This window comes from Entelurus aequoreus, linkage group LG05 (genome assembly GCF_033978785.1).
Source record: "Entelurus aequoreus isolate RoL-2023_Sb linkage group LG05, RoL_Eaeq_v1.1, whole genome shotgun sequence".
In the NCBI taxonomy this organism is placed as follows: domain Eukaryota; kingdom Metazoa; phylum Chordata; class Actinopteri; order Syngnathiformes; family Syngnathidae; genus Entelurus; species Entelurus aequoreus.
Genome location: NC_084735.1, coordinates 78,704,298 through 78,732,039, shown reverse-complemented (window position 1 = coordinate 78,732,039; position 27,742 = coordinate 78,704,298). Strand labels below are relative to the sequence as shown.

Sequence of the window (27,742 nt, the reverse complement as noted above, 5' to 3'; positions counted from 1 at the left end):
ACTGTTTTATTTTTTTACAGAAGTGGAAAAGGAGCATGTTATTTCCTGGAAAAAAAAGTGTTGAATTTGAGGAGAGGCATTTATCTGTGTCGTGGATTACACACTTTGGCAAATAATTTCACAGTGTCTATCAAAGCAGAGGCCATCTGTAAAAAATACAATATCGTTTAGTTTTTAAATAAATATATTTATTGGAGGTGTGGCTTTTTTATGTGGATGAAACACCCAGCAAATAATTGAGTCATGGCTTTTATTGGAGTGGAGGCCACTATTTGAGAATGTCCTTTTGTTTACTAGACAACGGTTTAATTTTTTACGAAAGTGGAAAAGGAGCATGTTATTTCCTGGGAAAAAAGGTGTGGAATTTGAGGTAAGGCATTTATCTGTGTCGTGGATTACACACTTTGGCAAATAATTTCACAGTGTCTATGAAAGCAGACGCCACCTGTAAAAAATACAATATAATTGAGTTTATTTAAAAAATATATTTATTGGAGGCGTGGCTTTTTTCTGTGGATGAAACACCCAGCAAATAATTGAGTCATGGCTTTTATTGGAGTGGAGGCCACTATTTGAGAATGTCCTTTTGTTTACTAGACAACGGTTACATTTTTTACAAAAGTGGAAAAGGAGTATGTTATTTCCTGGGAAAAAAGGTGTTGAATTTGAGGTGAGGCATTTATCTGTGTCGTGGATTACACACTTTGGCAAATAATTTCACAGTGTCTATCAAAGCAGAGGCCATCTGTAAAAAATACAATATCGTTTAGTTTTTAAATAAATATATTTATTGGAGGCGTGGCTTTTTTCTGTGGATGAAACACCCAACAAATAATTGAGTCACGGCTTTTATTGGAGTGGAGGCCACTATTTGAGAATGTCCTTTTGTTTACTAGACAACGGTTACATTTTTTACGAAAGTGGAAAAGGAGTATGTTATTTCCTGGGAAAAAAGGTGTTGAATTGGAGGTGAGGCATTTATCTGTGTCGTGGATTACACACTTCGGCAAATAATTTCACAGTGTCTATGAAAGCAGAGGACACCTGTAATGAATACAATATAATTTACTTTATTTAAAAAATATATTTATTGGAGGCGTGGCCAGCAAATAATTGAGTCATGGCTTTTAATGGAGTGGAGGCCATTATTTGAGAATGTTTTTTTGTTTACTAGACAACTGTTTTATTTTTTTACGAAAGTGGAAAAGGAGTATGTTATTTCCTGGAAAAAAAAGTGTTGAATTTGAGGAGAGGCATTTATCTGTGTCGGGGATTACACACTTTGGCAAATAATTTCACAGTGTCTATCAAAGCAGAGGCCATCTGTAAAAAATACAATATCGTTTAGTTTTTAAATAAATATATTTATTGGAGGTGTGGCTTTTTTCTGTGGATGAACCACCCAGCAAATAATTGAGTCATGGCTTTTATTGGAGTAGAGGCCACTATTTGAGAACGTCCTTTTGTTTACTAGACAACTGTTTTATTTTTTTTACAGAAGTGGAAAAGGAGCATGTTATTTCCTGGGAAAAAAGGTGTTGAATTTGAGGTGAGGCATTTATCTGTGTCGTGGATTACACACTTCGGCAAATAATTTCACAGTGTCTATGAAAGCAGAGGACACCTGTAATAAATACAATATAATTTACTTTATTTAAAAAATATATTTATTGGAGGCGTGGCCAGCAAATAATTGAGTCATGGCTTTTAATGGAGTGGAGGCCATTATTTGAGAATGTTTTTTTGTTTACTAGATAACTGTTTTATTTTTTTTTACAAAAAGCATGTTATTTGAGATAAGGTTTTTTTTTCCTGACAAAGGAGAAGCACAAGCTAGTATTTGAGTGCGTGCAGGCATTTATTTAACATTTATTTCTTCAGGGGAAAAGAAGGCGTTTATTCGAGATGAGGCATTTAATTATGTATTTATGCGTGGATGACGCACGCAGGGAAAACTTAAGTGGCAGCGTTGTTTTTCCTCTTCCCTGAGGGGAATACAAGCTCGTACTTTTTGCGATGGATTATTAAATTATGGCGTCTATTCGAGCGGAGGCCGCTATTTGACGAAAAACGGCAGATTCCTTTTCCGAGGTGACGCAAATGTCAGCGTTTGTTTGACATGGGTGTCAAACAAGTACGCTGATGAACTGAGTCACCAGGGGTTTCCGAGGGCCAAGATGGCGGCGCGGGGCGAGCAGCTGTCGGCTCGATGGACGGCGGCGACGGGAAGGCGTGGAGAACAAAGATCTGTGATTGTACGCCGCCTGCAGCGTGGATGATTGAGGAACATGTAAAATGTAGAAGCAGACACGCACGCACACACACACACACACACACACACACACACACACACACACACACACACACACACACACACACACACACACACACACACACACACACACACACACACACACACACACACACACACGGAGTCCTAACGGGACCTTCATCGTGTGAGGGAAGACAGGCCAAAGCAGCGTTTGATTGATGGCGACTCCTCTCTGCTCCCTCGCGCCCCCCCCCCCTCCTCCCCCACCTTCACCGCGCTCTATTTCATTCCATCTGCTCCCCCCACGTCGCTCTCTCTCTCTCTCTCTCCCTCTTTTGCCTATTTCCTCTCAATTTCATCCTGACATCCATCCATCCTCCCTCACTCTACTAATGTCCTTAATTTACATCTCGGACCGCACGCTCACGGCCACTAAGCACGCTGACTGATGGTGATGGCCGACGGACAAACAAAGAGGAAGTGCGGCGTGATGTTTTTACCCGTCGTGGTCCATTATTCTTCAGCTCAAACACGTCCATCGTGTAGTTGACCCTGCGGCCATAGTGGTCAAACTGGACATTACCTGTGAGTCCCTGCAGCCGCACCTGAGAAGAAATCACAGGACAAATGACCATTGATTAAAGTTGTGCGAAAGTGACGTTTTAATGGTGTTCTAACAGTAATATGTGACATGCACCACTTTTGAGAGAGGGGCAGGGGGGGATCAGGCTTCGCTACACATCTTTAAAAAAAAAAGCCTGATGCCATGCTGTAGCTAGATGAATCGGCCCCACGTATACGCCCACTACTTGAAAGGGGACAACTTTAGGAAACCCCCCCGCCCACCCCCAAAAACAGGCTTTGCTATACATCTTAAAATAAAGCCTGGAGGCAAGCAGTGGCTGGATGAGTCCACTCCAAGTTCCTGACCACCACTTAAAGGGGGACAGATTTATTTTTTAAAAAAAAGAAGAAGAAAAAAAAGAAAAGAAAAAAAAGCAGGCTTCGCTACACATCCTAAAAAACAGCCTGATGCCATGCTGGAGTTAGATGAATCGGCCCCCACGTATACGCCCACTACTTGAAAGGGGACAACTTTGGGAACACCCCCACCACCAAAAAAACTCCCAAAAAGAAACAGGCTTCGCTACACATCTTAAAATAAAGCCTGGAGTCAAGCAGTGGCTGGATGAGTCCACTCCAAGTTGCTGACCACCACTTAAAGGGGGACAGCTTTATTTAAAAAAAAAAAAAAGAAAAAAAAGAAAGAAAGCAGGCTTCGCTACACATCCTAAAAAAAAGCCTGATGCCATGCTGGAGTTAGATGAATCGGCCCCCACGTATACGCCCACTACTTGAAAGGGAACAACTTTGGGTACCCCCCCCCCAAAAAAAACAAAACCCCCAAAAAGAAACAGGCTTCGCTACACATCTTAAAATCAAGCCTGGAGCCAAGCAGTGGCTGGATGAGTCCACTCCAAGTTGCTGACCACCACTTAAAGGGGGACAGCTTTATTTAAAAAAAAAAAAAAAAAAAGAAGGAAAAAAAAAAAAAAAAAAAGCAGGCTTCGCTACACATCCTAAAAAAAAGCCTGATGCCATGCTGGAGTTAGATGAGTCCACTCCAAGTGTCCTTCAAGGGGAACAACTTTGGGGAAAAAAACAACAACAAAAAAAACACAGGCTTTGCTACACATCTTTAAAAAAGCCTGGTGCCATGCTGTAGCAAGATGAGTCCGCCACACCCACCGCTTGAAGAGGGACAGCCTTGCAAAACAATAATGCAGGCTTTGCTATACATCTTAAAAAAGGCCTGCTGCCATGTTGTAGTTAGATGAGTCCACCCCATGTTTCTGTACACCACTTGAAGGGAGACAACTCTGGGAAAAAAACAACAACAACAAAAAAAACAAACAGGCTTCGCTACACATCTTGAAAAAAAAAGAAGCCTGGTGCCAGGGTGTATTTAGGTGAGTCCACCCCATGTTTCCACCCACCACTTGAAAGGGTACAACTTTGGAAAAAAACAAAAACAGGCTTTGCTACACATCTTTAAAAAAAAAAGAAGCCTGGTGCCAGGGTGTATTTAGGTGAGTCCACCCCATGTTTCCACCCACCACTTGAAAGGGGACAACTTTGGAAAAAAACAAAAACAGGCTTTGCTACACATCTTTAAAAAAAAAAGAAGCCTGGTGCCAGGGTGTATTTAGGTGAGGCCACCCCATGTTTCCACCCACCACTTGAAAGGGGACAACTTTGGAAAAAAACAAAAACAGGCTTTGCTACACATCTTAAAAAAAAGAAGAAGCCTGGTGCCAGGGTGTATTTAGGTGAGTCCACCCCATGTTTCCACCCACCACTTGAAAGGGGACAACTTTGGAAAAAAACAAAAACAGGCTTTGCTACACATCTTTAAAAAAAAAAAAGCCTGGTGCCAGGGTGTATTTAGGTGAGTTCACCCCATGTTTCCACCCACCACTTGAAAGGGGACAACTTTGGAAAAAAACAAAAACAGGCTTTGCTACACATCTTAAAAAAAAAGAAGCTTGATGCCAGGGTGTATTTAGGTGAGTCCACCCCATGTTTCCACCCACCACTTGACAGGGGACAACTTTGGAAAAAAACAAAAACAGGCTTTGCTACACATCTTTAAAAAAAGAAGAAGCTTGGTGCCAGGGTGTATTTAGGTGAGTCCACCCCATGTTTCCACCCACCACTTGAAAGGGGACAACTTTGGAAAAAAACAAAAACAGGCTTTGCTACACATCTTTAAAAAAAAAGAAGCCTGGTGCCAGGGTGTATTTAGGTGAGTCCACCCCATGTTTCCACCCACCACTTGAAAGGGGACAACTTTGGAAAAAAAATCAAAAACAGGCTTTGCTACACATCTTAAAAAAAAAAAAAGCCTGGTGCCAGGCTTCTTTTTTTTTTAAGATGTGTAGCAAAGCCTGTTTTTGTTTTTTTCCCAAAGGTGTCCCCTTTCAAGTGGTCGGTGGAAACATGGGGTGGACTCACCTAAATACACCCTGGCACCATTTAGTATTTAGGTGAGTCCACCCCATGTTTCCACCCACCACTTGAAAGGGGACAACTTTTGGAAAAAAACAAAAACAGGCTTTGCTACACATCTTAAAAAAAAAAAAAGCTTGGTGCCAGGGTGTATTTAGGTGAGTCCACCCCATGTTTCCACCCACCACTTGAAAGGGGACACCTTTGGGAAAAAAACAAAAACAGGCTTTGCTACACATCTTAAAAAAAAAAGAAGCCTGGTGCCAGGGTGTATTTAGGTGAGTTCACCCCATGTTTCCACCCACCACTTGAAAGGGGACAACTTTGGAAAAAAAATCAAAAACAGGCTTTGCTACACATCTTAAAAAAAAAAAAAGCCTGGTGCCAGGGTGTATTTAGGTGAGTCCACCCCATGTTTCCACCCACCACTTGAAAGGGGACAACTTTGGATAAAAACAAAAACAGGCTTTGCTACACATCTTTAAAAAAAAAAGAAGCCTGGTGCCAGGGTGTATTTAGGTGAGTCCAACCCATGTTTCCACCCACCACTTGAAAGGGGACAACTTTGGAAAAAAACAAAAACAGGCTTTGCTACACATCTTTAAAAAAGCCTGGTGCCAGGCTGCAGCGACATGAATCGGCCCCACTTTTATTTACAGTCTACATGCGGAAAGTAGTCCAAGTACACAAGAACACAGCTCGTTGGCGTTAAAGCTGCAGCTGGCGTGTTGCCAGTGGGGCTAAATAAAAACACACTCACACTATCGTGGAACTACATGGTAAAAAACACTATAATAATTTGCAGTATTTGGGACTTTCCAAGTGGAAGTACCGAGTACACAAACCCAGTCTCACCTGTTTGAGAGTACGCTCCATGTCGATGCCTTGGTTCCAGGGGGCAGCGGGGTTGGCCAGGCAGTCGCCGGCGTTCCCCCTTCGGGAAATGTCCACCTTCTGCCTGCGCAGGTTCCTGAAGGCCTCGGCCATCACCATCACCCCGTCGTAGGTCAACGCCGACGTATACTGGAAGACAGATGGAGAGAATGCCTGAGGGAACAGAAATTAAAGAACGTACAGTATGTTTCTTTGGTCACACTCTATACACCAGTAGATTGAGCAAATTGAGCAGCGCGATCCATCAATCAATCACATTTTTGATCTAACCCGGGGGGTCTGCAACCTGCGGCTCTCAAAAATAAATGAAAATAGAAAAAGACAGGGGGAAAAAATGTATTTTTGTTTTAATAGGGTTTCTGTAGGAGGACAACATGACCCAAACCTCCCTAATTGTTAGAAATCCCACTGTTGATATTAAACATGATTCTCTGATGAGAGTATTTGGCGAGCGCCGTTTTGTCCCACTAATTTTGGCAGTCCTTGAACTCACCGTAGTTTGTTTACATGTACAACTTTCTTCAACGATGCCTGAGAAAGACGTATTTTATGCCGCTCCTTCTTTGTCTCATTTTGTCCACCAAATGGATGGATGGATGGATGGAAATGTTTTATGCTTAGGGTGACCATTTCCATGACACCAAAAAGGAGGACAATTTGCGGCATATGGCACCAAAAAGGAGGACATTATGCGGCATATCAATAAATTACTATGGTGTACATAGGACTCTGGTATACTCTTATTTATAGTACAATTTTGAGTGGTTTAAAGATGATGTTTGTGTGGCTGAATAGGAAAAAATATTAAAGGCCTACTGAAAGCCACTACTACCGACCACGCAGTCTGATAGTTTATATATCAATGATGAAATCTTAACATTATAACACATGCCAATACGGCCGGGTTAACTTATAAAGTGACATTTTAAATTTGCCGCTAAACTTCCGGTTCGAAACGCCTCTGAGGATGACGTATGCGCGTGACGTAGACCGGGGAACACGGGTATGCCTTCCACATTGAAGCCAATACGAAAAAGCTCTGTTTTCATTTCATAATTCCACAGTATTCTGGACATCTGTGTTCGTGAATCTGTTGCAATCATGTTCATTGCATTATGGAGAAGGAAGCTGAGCAAGCAAAGAAGAAAGTTGTCGGTGCGGAATGGACGTATTTTTCGAACGTAGTCAGCAACAACAGTACACAGCCGGCGCTTCTTTGTTTACATTCCCGAAAGATGCAGTCAAGATGGAAGAACTCGGATAACAGAGACTCTAACCAGGAGGACTTTTGACTTCGATACACAGACGCCTGTAGAGAACTGGGACAACACAGACTCTTCCCAGGATTACTTTGATTTGGATGACAAAGACGCAGACGTGCTACTGTGAGTATGCAGCTTTGGCTTCTAAACATTTGATCGCTTGACCGTATGTGCGCAACTTTTTTTTGCGTATGTACGTAACTTTTTTAAAATATATAAGCTTTATGAACCTTGGGTTAGGTGAACGGTCTTTTGGGCTGAGTGATTGTGTGTGTTGATCAGGTGTTTGAATTGTATTGGCGTGTTCTATGGAGCTAGGAGCTAGCATAGGAGCTAGGAGCTAGCATAACACGTACCGTACCGTACGTGCGCGTCACGTACGTAACTTTTTAAAAATATATAAGCTTTATGAACCTTGGGTTAGGTGAACGGTCTTTTGGGCTGAGTGATTGTGTGTGTTGATCAGGTGTTTGAATTGTATTGGCGTGTTCTATGGAGCTAGGAGCTAGCAGAGGAGCTAGGAGCTAGCGTAACAAACACGCAGGTGTTTTTATGCAGGATTAATTTGTGGCATATTAAATATAAGCCTGGTTGTGTTGTGGCTAATAGAGTATATATATGTCTTGTGTTTATTTACTGTTGTAGTCATTCCCAGCTGAATATCAGGTCACCCCCGGCTCTCACAGCATCTTCCCTATCTGAATAGCTTCAACTCCCCACTAGTCCTTCACTTGCACTTTACTGGGTCGGCAACCCAAAATGTTGAAAGAGCCATATTGGACCAAAAATACAAAAACAAATCTGTCTGGAGCCGCAAAAAATTAAAAGCCATATTACATGTGTCATGAGATATAAATGTAATTAAGAGGACTTAAAGGAAACTAAATGACCTCAAATATAGCTACAAATGAGGCATATGCAATATGTACATATAGCTAGCCTAAATAGCATGTTAGCATCGATTAGCTTGCAGTCACGCAGTGACCAAATATGTCTGATTAGCACTCCACACAAGTCAATAACATCAACAAAACTCACCTTTGTGCACTCATGCCCAACGTTAAAAGTGTGGTGGACAAAATGAGATAGAAAAAGTGGCATAAAACACGTCCTAGAAAGTCGGAGAAAGTTATACATGGAAACAAACTATACGGCGAGTTCAAGGACCGCCAAAATTAGTAGGACAAAACGGCGCTCGCCAAATACTCGAATCAGTGAAGCATGTTTAATACAAACAGTGTGATTTATAACAATTAGCGAGGTTTGTGTCATGTTTGTCCTCCCACAGAAAACATTCTGAAACAAAAAAATTGATTTTTTTCCCCTCATCTTTTTCCATTCTTCATACATTTTTGAAAAATCTCCAGAGAGCCACTAGGGCGGCGCTAAAGAGCCGCATGCGGCTCTAGAGCCGCGGGTTGCCGACCCCCGACCTATGTGCTAGTATTGTATGTCTGGCTGCGGGTCCTGCCTTTAAAAGAAATGTTACCCCTTTCAGAGATTACATTTAGTTCCTGTAACTTTCTGTCTGTAAAATACATCTTTTTATTAGCATTTATGAAATCTAGTGACAATATTTCATGAATAATATCCTTAGATTTCTTAATAAATGGCAGTCAAATAAGCACACATCTGATTGAGGAGTCAGTGTTACAACCTGGCATTTACACATTGTGTGGCGTCGGGGTTGTCCGACTTTTTGTGTGGCCATAAACGCAACACTGGCTAAGTGCCATGAGTGCGCGTGTTGGCGCAGGTGAGACAGAGCGAGCGGCTTCTGTTGATATGACGGATGACAACGTTGGTTTAAGCCTGGTTTGTATGGCAGAAAATTACCCGTTTTTATAGATAAAAGTTTTTTTTACTCATGTTTTTGGTGTGGTTACAAACAGTTTTGCTCAATAAAGTGATTGATGGAATTCCTGTCCGTAAAGTGTCTCGACAGACGATAATTGAACTGTGTTGACAAAGATTGTTTTATTCATCTTGTTGTCACCTGTCACTCACAGAGTTGCATTGCAAAATCATACAGAATAAATTGTAACGTGTTTATTTTGTTTAAAGTTCAGATGGGATTTTTGATTTCCCGCGCGGCATTAATTTGCTGTGCGCGTATGACGCATGAGCGGTGTGCCATTGCGCAGGCGTGCACCTTAGAGGGAACGTTGGACCCTTGTTTACCTTTTTAACCAATGAGAAGCAGATTTGTATCCGACACCGCTCTTAGCCAATCATTTCATGTGTTACTGTGTTGGGGGGCATTTTTTTACGGTCTATGATTGGCTATTGCGCTGCAGCCCAGCAAAGATGAAAAAACTCCGCTCTTCAAGCCTAGTGCCTCAAAAAGGAGGACAAATACGTGTCCGGCTTGATGCTGCGCCGGATGCCGGACAGGGCATTAAAAATCCGGACTGTCCGGCCTAAATCCGGACACCTGGTCACCCTATTTATGCTGTGCGTGAATGCACAAAGGTGAGCTTTGTTGATGTTATTGACTTGTGTGGAGTGCTAATCAGGCATATTTGGTCAATGCATGACTGCAAGCTAATCCATGCTAACATGCTATTTAGGCTAGCTGTATGTACATATTGCATCATTATGCCTCGTTTGTAGGTATATTTGAGCTCATTTAATATCCTTTATTTATGCCTTATGTGTATTTAATTTACATCTGCATGTCTCATAACACATTATCTGTATGTAATATTGGCTGCATTTCTGATAGTTGTATGTGTGCCATTATAGACCACAGCTAACGTAACCCAGCTTGCAAAGATTGTAATAAATCCATTCGAAGAAGACTGCCTACCGTTTCCTTAAACTTGGACACACACATCTATACCTTTGGCCTTTGGCATTTTACTAATGTTTTCCAATGTTGTAAAAATGTGTAGAATAAATATTACATTTCAACATTTCTGTCAACGAAGATTTGTGTCAGCCTGCGACACATAGTCATTTTGATAGTAGGCTAATAGAGCTAATATAGACACTTATATCATGTGTTGCCTTCATTATAACACTTGTATAAGACTTTTAAAGTCATTTTGATAGTAGGCTAATATAGCTAATATAGACACTTACATCATGTGTTGCCTTCATTATAACACTTATATAAGACTTTTAAAGTCATTTTTATAGTTTGAGTTTGAGTTTGAGTTTGAGTTTATTTCGAACATGCAAGCATACAACATGATACATCACAATTTCCAGTTTCTTTTCAACATGTTCGAAAAGGAGTAGGAAGAAGCAGAGCTTATTTAATCCTACCCCTTTTCTTTACATAACAGTTGCAAAACTTTTTGTTCACTTCCTGTTCACAATTTTTTCACAATAAACTCCATAAGTAATTACAATAAAAATAAATAAATAAATAATAGTAAGAATTTAATAATAATAATTGGTGAAGTAAGTCATATTTCATATGATGAGATAAGTAAGATTACTTTAAGAATGAATGAATGGATGGATGAAATAAATTGAGAATGTTTGTCATGGTTCTTCTTCATTGTACTTTGTAAACACTTTAAGTTTGAAGAGTTTCTTGAAGTGGATCATATTAGTACATTGTTTGATTGCTTTGCTTAATCCATTCCATAATTTAATTCCACATATTGATATACTGAAGGTCTTAAGTGTTGTACGTGCAAACAAATGTTTTAAATTACGTTTTTCTCTAAGATTATATTTCTCCTCTTTTTTTGAGAAGAATTGTTGTATATTCTTGGGTAGCAGGTTATAGTTTGCTTTGTGCATAATTTTAGCTGTTTGCAAATTCACTATGTCGTGGAATTTCAGTATTTTTGATTCAATAAATAAAGGATTTGTATGTTCTCTATATCCAACATTATGTATTATTCTAACTGATCTTTTTTGTAACACCGTTAATGAATGAAGTGTACTTTTGTAATTATTTCCCCATATTTCTACACAGTAGCTCAGATATGGTAACACTAGTGAGCAGTAGAGAATATGAAGGGATTTTTTGTCTAGAACATGTTTTGCTTTATTCATTATTGACGTGTTTCTTGCTACTTTATGTTGTATATTTTTTACGTGAGATTTCCAGTTCAATTTATCATCAATCATTATACCTAGAAATTTGGTTTTGTTTACTCTTTCAATTTCTATTCCATCTATTTGTATTTGTGTTTGACTTTCTCTTCTACTGTTACCAAATAGCATTATTTTAGTTTTACTAAGATTCAACGATAGTCTGTTTTTGTCAAACCATCTTTTTAATTTGTTAATTTCTTCTGTTATTATTTGTATTATCTCCTGTGTGTTCTCTCCTGAACAAAACGCTGTTGTATCATCCGCAAATAATACTAACTTTAAATCTTTTGTAACTTTACAAATGTCATTTATATAGAGATTGAATAATTTAGGTCCTAGTATTGATCCCTGAGGTACACCACAGGATATATTTAGCGTTGTAGACGTGTGTTCGCCTAGCTTCACGTATTGTTTCCTGTTCGTTAGATAACTTCTTATCCAGTTTAAGACTAACCCTCTGATGCCATATCGTTCTAGTTTTTTGATTAAAATATTGTGATTAATTGTGTCAAATGCTTTAGTTAGATCCATAAAAACCGCTGCTGCACATTTTTTACTATCTATTGCATTGGTAATTTCTTCTGTAATTTCAATTAAAGCCATTGAAGTTGAAACATTAGCTCTGTATCCATATTGGTTCTCTTCGAGTATTCTATTTTTATTTATGAAACTTTCTAATCTGTTATTGAACAGTTTTTCAATGATTTTAGAAAATTGTGGAAGTAGAGAAACAGGTCTATAATTTGTAAATTGATGTTTATCTCCAGTCTTATAAATTGGTGCAACTTTAGCTATTTTCATTTTGTTTGGAAATGTACCTGTTTGAAATGATAGGTTACTAATATACATTAATGGTCCTGAGATCTCTTCAATAACCTTTTTTATCGTTTCCATATCAATTCCGTTACAATCAGTTGAAGTCTTAGATTTACATTTTTTCACGATTGTAACTATTTCCTCCTGTGTCACATTACTGAGGAACATGGAGTTGGGATTTCGCTCTATGGTATCATTATAGTCCTCAATTGGAACTGGGTCTGGAATCCTTTCTTCCAATTTTGGTCCAATATTTACAAAATAATTATTGAAGCTTTCAACTACTTCCTTTATGTTGTCATTTTTTTTATTTTCATCTAAAAAGTATTGAGGGTAGTCCCTCTTAGTTCCATTTTTAATAATGCTATTGAGGATGCCCCATGTTGCTCTCATATTATTTTTGTTCCTGTCCAACAATTCACTGTAATATTCTTTTCTACATGATCGTAGTATGTCTGTTAACTTGTTTTTATACTTTTTGTACTTAATTTCTGCCTCTATAGTTCTTTGTGCTATAAATTCTCTATATAGTGTATTCTTCTTCTTACAAGCATTTTTTAATCCTTTTGTCATCCATGGTTGATTATTCTTTCTCTGTTTATTACTAAGTTGTATCCATGGACAATGTTTGTCATAAAGTATTATGAACTTGTTTAAGAAATGTTCATATGCTTCATCAACCTCTTTTTCATTATACACATTGTCCCAATCTTGCTTTTGTAGCTCAATTTTGAAGGCAGTCATCCTCTTCTCTGTGCATAGTCTTCGAAATGTCCTTTTGTCTTCCATGTTCTTCTTGTAGTTTCCATCATATATTGTAAAAACTGGCAGATGATCACTAACGTCGCTTATAAGTAGACCACTTGTAGTGTTATTATCAAAATCATTGGTAAAAATATTATCAATAAGCGTGGCACAGTGTGCTGTGATTCTGCTTGGCCTTGTGATTTTAGGATATAGACTGATGCTGTACATTGTATCAATGAAGTCATCAATAGACTTTTGCTTGTTGGGGTTCAATAAGTCAATATTAAAGTCACCACATAAGAACATTATTCTTTGACCATTGTCCATGTAAGTTGCCTTGATCCATTCTTCAAATGTTTCTATACTTGACTTAGGTGATCTATATATACAACTGATGAATATGTTTTTGCTTTTTTCCTGACATATTTCAATGGTTATACATTCTAAGATATTATCAATGGCAAATGACATGTTTTTTACCACTTTGTAGTTCAGGTTCTTCATCACGTACACAGCTACTCCTCCTCCATTTTTGTTGGTTCTGTTGATGTAGTTTAGTTCATATCCCTCCAGATCAAAATCTATTCCTTTTTTATCATCAATCCATGTTTCTGTGACAGCAATCACTTTGAAGGGTTCGTTGATGTGTTCCAAAAAGTTCTTAATGTTATTGTAATTTGCATACAAGCTTCTACTATTAAAATGAATAATTGACAATTTGTTATCACATTCAATGTTGCTATTATATTGATCATCTGTATAATAAAAACAACTATTACTGATGTGGGAGAAAAAATTTGTATCTGGATCTATATCATTTTCCAAATCCTGGTTTTTGTGATCTTTGTTGCAGAAATTTTTTAGTTCCATATTTTCTTGTTCAACAAACTTTGATGTTGTTTCAATAATCTCTATAAGTGTAGGTGGATGCAATCTTGAATCTAGGTCCTCTTGTTTAGTCGTCCCTTGGAACATAGTAGTGCCGATGCTGAATTTAGGTGCTTGTTTTCTGTCAGAGTCCATTATCATCGTTGTTGTGGTAGCTGTGTAAACTTTAAAAATTGTCCAGGTCCTTGATGTCATGGACAACAATTACTCTTGCTTCTGGACTTCCATTCAGCTTGATGTAGATTTTACAGTTGGCGCTCCAAGTTCCCTGGATTTTTCCCTGCCTTCTCAAGTCGCGTGCTTTCTTGGCGATTCCAGCATTGCGTTTTGTGAGATGCTCATTCATGTACACATTTGTTCCCTTCAGCTTCTTTCCCTGTCTCAGCAGTGCCATTTTAGATTTTCTGTTTACGAGTTTCACAAGCACGACTGGAGTGGCGTTGTTGTTTCTTCCGTTCAGTGGGATGCATGTTTCGATGGTATTAATGTCAATTTCAATTTCTTTTGATTGCAGGAAGTTGACCACTTGCTGTTCTGCTGAGACCATATCCATTTCATCTGGTTCACCTTCATTATTCACAGCTTTCGCATAGGATCTTGGTTTAATTCGGTGCCCAGTCACGATGATATCATTCATTCGTTTATCCTGATCCATTTCATCTATGATGTTCCTCAGCATGTTGTTGTCTTCTTGAAGGATCTTCATTTGTTTGCTCATTTCAGTGGCTTCTTTATTTCTGGAGTTGTTCTCTTTTTTCATTTCTTTCATTTCTTCTTTCATTTCTTTCATATCCTCTTTCCATCCATCCATCAATTCTTCCAATTTTTGTAACATTTCTTCTTTAAATTCCTGGAGTATTTTTTGTAGTATCCCTTCTTGAATCCCATCATGTCCTGTGCCCAGCTTCAAATCAGTATTTCCAGTCAATCCTTTAACTTTTGGCATCGCGGCAGTCACTGACGTCAGCGCCTCTTATGTCTTAAGGGCAGTTACCTCTTTAGCGACTTGCGGCACTTTTAACTTGTTTTTTCAACAATTTCGTACCTTGCGCCGTTCAGAGATCAATTTGAGGTGTCAGCCTGTCAACTTATATCACTCTGCGACGTCGGGATCACTTTAAAACAGCTGTAAACTCGCCGTAACTTTTGGTTGCTAGGCAACCGCTTTGAACTGCGGGAGGCGCCTTTGGCTTGCGGCTAACGGCTCTTCCACTCGCCTTATTTCAGCGTATCAGTGCCTCTCAACTGACCAAAATCAGATCGAAGATGCCAGGTGACTCTCCTGTGGCTGTGATCGCAAATCAGTGGTCAAATCAGTGGTCAAAATCTTCAGACTTAACAAAAACTCCGGTAGCAGAAGCGGAGCTTTTTTCTTTGCGTCCTTTCTCATTGACAGGAAGTGACGTTGATAGTAGGCTAATATAGCTAATATAGACACTTACATCATGTGTTGCCTTCATTATATCACTTATATAAGGCTTTTGAAGTCATTTGGATAGTAGGCTAATACAGCTAATATAGACACTTACATCATGTGTTGCCTTCATTATAACACTTATATAAGACTTTTAAAGTCATTTTTATAGTAGGCTAATATAGCTAATATAGACACTTACATCATGTGTTGCCTTCATTATAACACTTATATAAGACTTTTAAAGTCATTTTTATAGTAGGCTAATATAGCTAATATAGACACTTACATCATGTGTTGCCTTCATTATATCACTTATATAATGCTTTTGAAGTCATTTGGATAGTAGGCTAATAGAGCTAATATAGACACTTACATCATGTGTGGCCTTCATTATATCACTTATATAAGGCTTTTGAAGTCATTTGGATAGTAGGCTAATAGAGCTAATATAGACACTTATATCATGTGTTGCCTTCATTATATCATTTATATAAGACTTTTAAAGTCCTTTTGATAGTAGGCTAATAGAGCTAATATAGACACTTACATCATGTGTTGCCTTCATTATATCACTTATATAAGACTTTTAAAGTCATTTTGATAGTAGTCTAATATAACTAATATAGACACTTACATCATGTGTTGCCTTCATTATATCACTTATATAAGACTTTTAAAGTCATTTTGATAGTAGACTAATACAGCTAATATAGACACTTACATCATGTGTTGCCTTCATTATAACACTTATATAAGACTTTTAAAGTCATTTTTATAGTAGGCTAATATAGCTAATATAGACACTTACATCATGTGTTGCCTTCATTATAACACTTATATAAGACTTTTAAAGTCATTTTTATAGTAGGCTAATATAGCTAATATAGACACTTACATCATGTTGCCTTCATTATAACACTTATATAAGACTTTTAAAGTCATTTTTATAGTAGGCTAATATAGACACTTACATCATGTGTTGCCTTCATTATAACACTTATATAAGACTTTTAAAGTCATTTTTATAGTAGGCTAATATAGCTAATATAGACACTTACATCATGTGTTGCCTTCATTATAACACTTATATAAGACTTTTAAAGTCATTTTTATAGTAGGCTAATATAGCTAATATAAACACTTACATCATGTGTTGCCTTCATTATAACACTTATATAAGACTTTTAAAGTCATTTTTATAGTAGGCTAATATAGCTAATATAGACACTTACATCATGTGTTGCCTTCATTATATCACTTATATAAGGCTTTTGAAGTCATTTGGATAGTAGGCTAATAGAGCTAATATAGACACTTATATCATGTGTTGCCTTCATTATATCATTTATATAAGACTTTTAAAGTCCTTTTGATAGTAGGCTAATAGAGCTAATATAGACACTTACATCATGTGTTGCCTTCATTATATCACTTATATAAGACTTTTAAAGTCATTTTGATAGTAGTCTAATATAACTAATATAGACACTTATATCATGTGTTGCCTTCATTATATCACTTATATAAGACTTTTAAAGTCATTTTGATAGTAGACTAATACAGCTAATATAGACACTTACATCATGTGTTGCCTTCATTATAACACTTATATAAGACTTTTAAAGTCATTTTGATAGTAGGCTAATAGAGCTAATATAGACACTTACATCATGTGTTGCCTTCATTATATCACTTATATAAGACTTTTAAAGTCATTTTGATAGTAGTCTAATATAGCTAATATAGACACTTACAACATGTGTTGTCTTCATTATAAGACTTATATAAAACTTTTAAATTCATTTTGATAGTAGACTAATATAGCTAATATAGACACTTACATCATGTGTTGCCTTCATTATATCACTTATATAAGACTTTTAAAGTCATTTTGATAGTAGACTAATACAGCTAATATAGACACTTACATCATGTGTTGCCTTCATTATAACACTTATATAAGACTTTTAAAGTCATTTTGATAGTAGGCTAATAGAGCTAATATAGACACTTACATCATGTGTTGCCTTCATTATATCACTTATATAAGACTTTTAAAGTCATTTTGATAGTAGTCTAATATAGCTAATATAGACACTTACAACATGTGTTGTCTTCATTATAAGACTTATATAAAACTTTTAAATTCATTTTGATAGTAGACTAATATAGCTAATATATACACTTATATAATGTGTTGCCTTCATTATAACACTTATATAAGACTTTAAAAGTCATTTTGATAGTAGGCTAATCTAGCTAATATAGACACTTACATCATGTGTTGCCTTCATTATAACACTTATATAAGACTTTTAAAGTCATTTTGATAGTAGTTTAATATAGCTAATATAGACACTTACATCATGTGTTGCCTTCATTATAACACTTATATAAGACTTTTAAAGTCATTTTGATAGTAGTTTAATATAGCTAATATAGACACTTACAACATGTGTTGTCTTCATTATAAGACTAATATAAAACTTTTAAATTAATTTTGATAGTAGGCTAATATAGCTAATATAGACACTTATATCATGTGTTGCCTTCATTATAACACTTATATAAGGCTTTTAATTTTTTGCGGCTCCATTTTTTTCGTATTTTTGGTCCAAAATGGCTCTTTCAACATTTTGGGTAGCCGACCCCTGATCTAACCTATATATCAATCACGTAGTTGCTATGTTTTGCAGTAATGGATGCATTAGGGATTCCAGTACTTGGTAGCAGCTGGCAGAGTGGGCCTAAATGGGGCTCCAGAGGAAAATTAAAATACTGTAAATGTTCTAATGATGTGCTGTAATATTGTATTGTATAGTACGAGCAGGCGATAATTCCCAAATGTGAACTCATGATATATATGATGTTCATCCTTTTGGGACTTTAATAATGATTTGGAAATACAAACAAAGTGTTCCTAGGTAATGGAATACAACACAGCAGCAAACAATGTAGCCATGAATCCTGACTTCTTCATTTGGATTAAAAAAAATATTTTTTGTTTTTGTTTTGTTTAATTGTTTAATTTATTTTTGTTTTGTTGGTTCAAGTGTTTTATATATTTTGCTCCTGAGTTAATAATGTTGCTGATTATTATTATTATTATTTTTTCATTTTTCAGTATCAAATTTTTTTTTTAATTTCAGGCAAATTGATGCACTTTAAATATTTTCACTTACGGACTAAAAAACAATAAGGTTATTATTTTATTAAGTTGATCTATGTATCTGTATTATTAATGTTTTGGTTTTCTTTAAACTTAATAGGGATACAATGTAACTTAGATATTGGGTTTCACTATGTAAACTGCTTTGAGTCACTAGATAAAAGCGCTATATAAATATAATTAACTTCACTTCAATGTTATGCAAAGGTGTACTTATAACAATTTTTTTCAGACACATTATACTATTTATAATCCCTACGGCCACAACTCTTAATTAAAAAAATGTTTTAAAAAAAAATGATTTTAAGTAAATAAAAGCGTTAATTGGAGCATTAAAAACATATTTATGAAATAAATAAACCTGCTTAATACATACAATGCTAATGGCTAGGAAGTAACATTCCCAAAGCTGCCATTTTTGGGAATTATTATGGTTTCTTTACAACTTTTCTAAAAATGCTATCTTAAGCTGTTGAAAAAAAATCATGTTTAATAGTCCCAATATGCCTAAGCAGCTAAATATTAGGGCTGCCCTAATACAAAACTTTTTCCTTTCCAATATGATACCGATATTGAATATTGGCTGATATTTATATCAATCCAATACGAAATCGGCACAAATCACAGTACATACTTGTATTAATTCATAGTGTGGAATGTTACGTATAAAAAACACTAATCTTATGACAACGTTTTATGCTTTTGAAGTGGAGTGATCGTTTGTTTTTTGGCGACACCTAGTGGCCACAATAATTTAAAATGCAGTAAATTCACGTTTGTTTACATTGACAAATGAGCTGTTTTAGACCGCAATATTGTTCAATGAAGGAGATTTATGTACGTTTAGCTCATGTGCTATTGTGTGCTTAGCTGTTGTGTAGCTGCCAGCTCCGAGTGGCCTATAGCACATCATGTTAACCTTTTGTAAACAATTTGAGTGAAATAGAAGAAAAGACCAACCTTGTATGCTTAGTGAAGGACATTTAGCATAAATTCCAGACTACAAGCCGCTACTTTTTTCCTACACTTCGAAGCCTGCGGCTTACAAAATGGTGCCGCTAATTGCCATAATGTTTTGTGTTCAATATTTTTTATTAAACCCGAGCAGAGGACTGAAATGGTGTGTTATTTGTGCTTTGGCGCCATCTTTTGGACGAGTTTGCCCACTGCGGGTGTTGATAGTTGAAAAATGTACTCCCTGTTTTGCCTCAAACCGAAAGGAAAATTGTCCATAGCGATTCTGCTCGAAAGGGTTCTTCATTTATCACTCCAAGCAACGTTTTGTAAGTTCTGCGGCTTATAAGACAGACTGGCTAATTTATTTTTCTTCGCTGACACAGAGAAGATGTTTTATTGTTTGTGTTGTGGCGCCATCCTTTGCACAAATTTGCTCACTGCAGGTGCTGCAGTGTCCTTCCATTTATCGTAGTGCTCCACGATGCTCTTTTAGCCGTCCATAGCGTTTCTACTCGTATGGATTCTTCATTCATCACTCCAAGCATTGTTTGCAAGTTTTAAAATATAACTAAAACAGTTTATACTTACTAAACCGTCTCACGTGTGATGCATATTTGTACGTGCCATCGTAACGCAACGTTCGCATTAGCTAATAGGCTAACACGTGTTGTGACACGTTGCGTGTCTGTGTTAGTATCATTAGCTTGGAACTACATTATTTTTGTATTGTTTCAGTTTCGCAAATTCCTCAGTAAATTCACCAAAACGTCACCGCGGAGTTATTGAGTCTGTTTAGCTCATTGGAGAGCTACCTTCCGCAGCTAGTGGGTCCATGACAATGACTTCTGTTTTGTTTGATCAGCCGTTTTACTGCCATGTTACAGACACTGTTTGGAAACAATAAAGTATGTAAATAAACATTTACAAAACATTTCTGTGTAAACAACTCATTTCATAACGGTATATAGTCTGTATATAGTTATATATATGGGGAAAAAAAAAATTATTCTCAATTTTAGTGGGTGCGCTCTATAGTCTAGAAAATACAGTGGATGTTAACTGGATGTAAAGTAAACACACTGCAGATCTGCTTGTATCAGAGATTTGAGTTGCAAGCCGATATCATCGTTTTTGTGCTGGTATCGGACTAATATCTTTCGGGGTTTTTTTGGGTTTTTTTCCTTTATTAAAAACAATTAATATGTATTAACACAAACAAAAGTACCGAAAACCAAACCCGACCCAGCAACATTCCGAATAGCAATAAACAGAGCAATTGAGAGCAATTGAGGACACACAAACATGACACGGAACAATCCAAAAGTAGTGAAACAAAAGTGAATATTATCAACAACAGTATCAATATTAGTAACAATTTCAAAATAGCAGTGATTAAAAATCCCTCATTGATATTATCATTAAAAACATTAATTCAAAAAATAAAAAATGAACAATAGTGTCACAGTGGCTTACACTTGCATCGCATCTCATAAACTTGACAACACATTGTGTACAATATTTTCACAAAGATATAATAAGTCATATTTTGGTTAATTTAATAGTTAAAACAAATATATGACTCATTATTATCTAAACTAAATGCAGTTTTTTCTACTGATATCATTTCCATAGCTTGTGTGTACCAGTCAGTATGAGTTGGACTATCAACATCTATCTATTTTTTTTAATATTACCCTTTTTGTTATTATGCATATTGAAAGAAAAGCATTTTTACTCTTTGATGACACGTTATTAAATTGATGGAGACCCCCAAGAATACAAGTTTGCAGTGTCATTGGGATGTTTATATTAAGGAAATTGATTGCTTCTTTTGTTGTTTTCAAGCATAACTCTTTTATTCGCTGACATTCCCACAATAAATGAACAAGAGTTGCCTCGGCTGCCCGACACTTCATACATAACTTGCTATCTACTACGCCCATTTTAAACAGCTGAGAAGATGTAAAATACAATCTATTCAATATCTTAAATTGAGTCATCTTATCTTTAATGCTTCTAAAGGGCTTATTGGCATTTTTCCAAATATCATTCCATGATATGTCTCTTTCATCTAAAACGTTTAAGTCCATCATCCGTTTCCGAACACATGCATCATTTGCATTTCTAGTGTGGTGTTCATTTAATATTACATAAAATAGTTTAATTAATTTCTTAATTGTATCTTGATTAAAAATGACTGATATCTAATATATCGCCCTCTGCACAGTTACGTAGTGACATCCACTCCACTCTGCTCTTCACTTGCGCATGCAAAGAGAAAAAAACAAAACATACGAACCACCACATTTCCTCTGACCTAAAGACTCGGCACGGCCTCTAATTATATTGCAGTTACTACTTTTACAAGCGTCTATTAGTCCCAAACCCACCTCTGGTGTGGCGGAATACTAAGTGAGTGAGTGAAGAAAAATGGCTGAGCGTTTTATCCCAAGCTGGGCAACAGCCTGGCATTAATTATAAGGGCTGGCGGGAGATCATCAACTTTGCTTCCGGCGAGCAGCGAGTCCTTTTCATGAGTTCCCACAGCCCACTGTGACGTGATGCTTCTTATCTCCTGTCATGAAGGAACTTCTACAGTGCACTGACTACTGCTACCATTACCCCTATGAATAATAATAACTTTTAGGACATTTTTCTATTACACTTATTACACAATATTTGACAGGAGTATTGTTGTTCAGGCTTTGGACAGACGGGAGACAGGAATTTACACATGACACATGAACTCCTATTCGTATTTGACACATTGTCATACTTTTTTTGGAATTTTTGGAAACGATTGTACGTTTGTACAGGCTAAAAGTTTGGACACACCCTCTCCTCATTCATTGCGTTTTCTTTATTTGCATGACTATTTACATTGTAGATTGTCACTGAAGGCATCAACACTAGGAATGAAGACATGTGGAGTTATGTACTTACACAAAAAAATGTGAAATAACTGAAAACATGTTTTATATTCTAGTTTCTTCAAAATAGCCCACCCTTTGCACTGATTACTGTTTTGCACACTCTTGGCATTCTCTCGATGAGCTTCAAGCACAGCTGTGAAGCGAAAACCATTTCAGGTGACTACCTCTTGAAGCTCATCCAGAGAATGCCAAGAGTGTGCGAAACAGTAATCAGAGCAAAGGGTAGCCATTTTGAAGAAACTACAATATTAAACATGTTTTCAGTTATTTCACATTTTTTTGTATGTATGTGTGGGAAAAATCACAAGACTATTTCATCTTTTTTTTCCCCACACATACATATTACGCTCTACCACGGTATCGAGCACTATTTTTTGGATAATCTAATTAAGACATATATATATATATATATATATATATATGTATATATATATATATATATATATATATATATATATATATATATATATATATATATATATATATATATATATATATATATATATATATATATATATATATAATCTAATTAAGACATGTATATATATATATATATATATATATATATATATATATATATATATATATATATATATATATATATATATATATATATATACATATATATATATATATATATATATATATACATATATATATATATATATACATATATATATATATATATATATATATATATACATATATATATATATATATATATATATATATATATATATATATATATATATATATAATACATATGTATATATATATACATATACATATACATATATATATATATATTATACATACACGTTAGGTCAGGAAAAAACACAGAGGCTATTTCATCCATAAAAGCCTGTTTCGCAGGTTTCCCTGCTCGTCAGGGAATAAAATCAGGGAATCTTGCGAAACAGGCTTGTAGGGATGATACAGCCTCTGTGTTTTTTCCTGACCTAACGTTTTTTCCGCTCTACCCCGGTATTGAGCACTGTATAACGGATAAACCACAGAAACCTGGACTATACATATAAATATACAGGTATACATTTTTTCTAAATAGTGTATTGTAATAGTATTATACAATGTATTATATTTAAATGTTATGTATAGTGTATATTAACACAGGTATGGCAGAGAGGCCAGATTTTGCCCGCCTCATCATCATTGTGGCTTGCCACATCATTAATGTGACCCCCCCCCCCCCCCCCCCCCCCCCATCATTAAGTGTCATTATTTAAATTTGATATTTCACAGTAACACAACCAGAATTAATTAGCGGCTTCCTTAAAATGCATTAATAATTAATTTACATGAGTTATAGCGCCCCCTGTTGTTTCACAATGTACTCCACAGCCTGGGAAAGCATTTTTCTTTCTTTTTTTTTTACTTTGCCCGTCCAAATTTGTGTTAAAAAACCCCAACATGTTTAGCCCGAGTAGTTTTCTGGTAAAGAGAGGCAATTTACAGAAAAAAATGGCGTAGATAAGCGCACACTCACTAACACACAGTCACGCTTTCTAAGACAAACACACACACACACACACACACACACACACACACACACACACACACACACACACACACACACACACACACACACACACACACACACACACACACACACACACACTGTTGTGCGGTACAGCTCCTCGGTGTAAACTTATAATTGAAGCGCCGCCATCCAGCCGACACATAAAGCTCGACTCGCACTATTTCCACACCACTGCAGCTGCTTTACCAAATAAAGACAATCTTTGCTCGACACAGTTTGGCTCCAGGCGGGTGTTTTGCTGACCGGCCGTGGCGTGACGCCTCCTCGCCCCCGCTGCCGTTTGCAAGGCGCGTGACGGTGAAGAACATGGTGAAGTGGGTCATTCTGTCACATCTCTGCATACGACACTGGGGGGAGGAAGCCAAGCCAAGCCGACCGCGGCTGTAGAGACCAGTCATGAAAATGCCCGTTTCCAGTAGGTACGCTCCAATGGATTGTACAGTAGAGCGTTTAGCATCATTGGGGGTTTTCTTGCCTTTTGTTTTGGTATTGTTAACTTCCCAAAGCATGCGTTTAAAAACAAAACAAAAAACCTATAATTCCATTCCATCTGGAATGGACTTATACTGTCTTTCAGTTGAAATGAAGTAGTAATTGTTTTTGTGGCGACACCGAATGACCACAATAATGTATAAAGTTGAATACTGCGGACACGGTTGTTACTGGATACTTTCTAAAGATGCTTCTACCAATGAGTCTTCATATGCGTTAGTAATATGCAATGATTTCATACTAGTTCATGTTGACAAACGTCATGTTTGGGACTGCAATATTGTTCAATTAAGGACGTATGTCTCGCTATTGTGTGCTTAGCTGTTGTGTAGCTGCTCGCTCCTGGTAGCCTATTGCCTACAATGTTTATCTTTTGTAAATTATCATTACACCACGTACCAAAAAAAATTGCTTCGAGGTCGGTAAGCACAACCAGAATTATTTCGTACATTCGGCGCATCGTGTTATAAGGCGCACTGTCGAATTTTGAGAACATTAAAGGATTTTAAGTGCGCCTTATAGTCCGAAAAATACGGTACATTCTTTTTCCACTTTCATAACAAAATCTTTTTTTCCTTACAGTTTCGCCAAGTCAAATTTCTATGAAAATTTGAACCCTAAGCACACGTTTAACTCTCAAGGCTCCATACAAAACATTTTAAGCCCTTAGGTGGCAAAACGAATTTTGCCGCGTCTACACGTTTCTCTTATGTGTGACTGCCATCTACTGGTCACACTTAGCATTACACCATGTACCAAATAAAATTGCTTCGAGGTCGGCAAGCACAACCAGAATTATTTCGTACATTCGGCGCATCGGGTTGTAAGGCGCACTGTCGATTTTTGAGAACATTAAAGGATTTTAAGTGCGCCTTATAGTCCGGAAAATACGGTACCTTCTTTTTCCACTTTTATAACAACATCTTTTTTTCCTTACAGTTTCGCCAAGTCAAATTTCTATGAAAATTTGAACCCTAAGCACACGTTTAACTCTCAAGGCTCCGTACAAAAACATTTTAAGCCCTTAGCTCGCAAAACCAATTTTGCCACGTCTACACGTTTCTCTTATGTGTGACTGCCATCTACTGGTCACACTTATCATTCTACCATGTACCAAATAAAATTGCTTCGAGGTCGGTAAGCACAACCAGAATTATTCCGTACATTAGGCGCACCGGGTTTTAAGGCGCACTGTCGATTTTTGAGAACATTAAAGGATTTTAAGTGCGCCTTATAGTCCGAAAAATACGGTACATTCTTTTCCCACTTTTATAACAAAAATCCTTTTTTCCTTACAGTTTCGCCAAGTCAAATCTCTATGAAAATTTGAACCCTAAGCACACGTTTAACTCTCAAGGCTCCATACAAAACATTTTAAGCCCTTAGGTGGCAAAACGAATTTTGCCACGTCTACACGTTTCTCTTATGTGTGACTGCCATCTACTGGTCACACTTATCATTACACCATGTACCAAATAAAATTGCTTCGAGGTCGGTAAGCACAACCAGAATTATTCTGTCCATTAGGCGCACCGGGTTATAAGGCGCACTGTCGATTTTTGAGAACATTAAAGGATTTTAAGTGCGCCTTATAGTCCGAAAAATACGGTACATTCTTTTCCCACTTTTATAACAAAATCATTTTTTCCTTACAGTTTCGCCAAGTCAAATTTCTATGAAAATTTGAACCCTAAGCACACGTTTAACTCTCAAGGCTCCGTACAAAAACATTTTAAGCCCTTAGGTGGCAAAACAAATTTTGCCGCGTCTACACGTTTCTCTTATGTGTGACTGCCATCTACTGGTCACACTTAGCATTACACCATGTACCAAATAAAATTGCTTCGAGGTCGGTAAGCACAACCAGAATTATTTCGTACATTCGGCGCATCGGGTTATAAGGCGCACTGTCGATTTTTGAGAACATTAAAGGATTTTAAGTGCGCCTTATAGTCCGAAAAATACGGTACATTCTTTTCCCACTTTTATAACAACATCTTTTTTTCCTTACAGTTTCGCCAAGTCAAATTTCTATGAAAATTTGAACCCTAAGCACACGTTTAACTCTCAAGGCTCCATACAAAAACATTTTAAGCCCTTAGCTCGCAAAACCAATTTTGCCGCGTCTACACGTTTCTCTTATGTGTGACTGCCATCTACTGGTCACACTTATCACTCTACCATGTACCAAATAAAATTGCTTCGAGGTCGGTAAGCTCAACCAGAATTATTTCGTACATTAGGCGCACCGGGTTTTAAGGCGCACTGTCGATTTTTGAGAACATTAAAGGATTTTAAGTGCGCCTTATAGTCCGAAAAATACGGTACATTCTTTTCCCACTTTTATAACAAAATCATTTTTTCCTCACAGTTTCGCCAAGTCAAATCTCTATGAAAATTTTAACCCTAAGCACACGTTTAACTCTCAAGGCTCCGTACAAAAACATTTTAAGCCCTTAGCTCGCAAAACCAATTTTGCCGCGTCTACACGTTTCTCTTATGTGTGACTGCCATCTACTGGTCACACTTAGCATTACACCATGCACCAAATAAAATTGCTTCGAGGTCGGTAAGCACAACCAGAATTATTTCGTACATTAGGCGCATCGGGTTATAAGGCGCACTGTCGATTTTTGAGAACATTAAAGGATTTTAAGTGCGCCTTATAGTCCGAAAAATACGGTACATTCTTTTCCCACTTTTATAACACAATCTTTTTTTCCTTACAGTTTCACCAATTTCAATCTTTATGAAAATTTTAACCCTAAGCACACGTTTAACTCTCAAGGCTCCGTACAAAAACATTTTAAGCCCTTAGCTCGCAAAACGTTCCCTCTGATAAAACTACAAAAGTAATGTATGCATTCTTTTTCCACTTTAATGACTAATAAAGTTAGTTTTTTATGCTTGTTTAGTCCTTGAAAAAATAGGAAAAACTCAAAAATATTAGGAGTTTCCCAATCTTTTTCACTTCGGATACGGTACGGATATAGGCCGATACTGATACGAATCCAATACGATATCAGCATGAATCATACATACCATCACTTTGCAGTGTGGAATGTTAGAAAAGGTGGAATTAGTCAAACAGAGAACTCGTGAAAAACACTAACCTATTCATTATTAACCATCTGGAATGGACTTATACTGTCTTTCAGTTGAAATGGAGTGGTAATTGTTTTTGTGGCGAGACCGAATGACCACAATAATGCGTAAAGTTCACCTCACGCCGCAGTGAGTTGAACGATGCTGACACTGTTGTTACTGGATAC

General features: G+C 36.8%; 1 protein-coding gene across 3 annotated transcripts in view; it reads right to left on the bottom strand.

Annotated features, from left to right (window-relative positions):
* Positions 1 to 27,742, bottom strand: part of gria4b (glutamate receptor, ionotropic, AMPA 4b) — a 330,486-nt gene that overhangs the window by 81,264 nt on the left and 221,480 nt on the right. For all 3 annotated transcript variants that reach the window (XM_062048981.1, XM_062048980.1, XM_062048979.1), the window contains exons 7-8: positions 6,137 to 6,304; positions 2,773 to 2,877 (exon numbers count right to left, since the gene is read on the bottom strand). In XM_062048981.1, the coding sequence (XP_061904965.1) occupies positions 2,773 to 2,877; positions 6,137 to 6,304 (273 nt within the window). The remainder of the gene's footprint in view (positions 1 to 2,772; positions 2,878 to 6,136; positions 6,305 to 27,742) is intronic.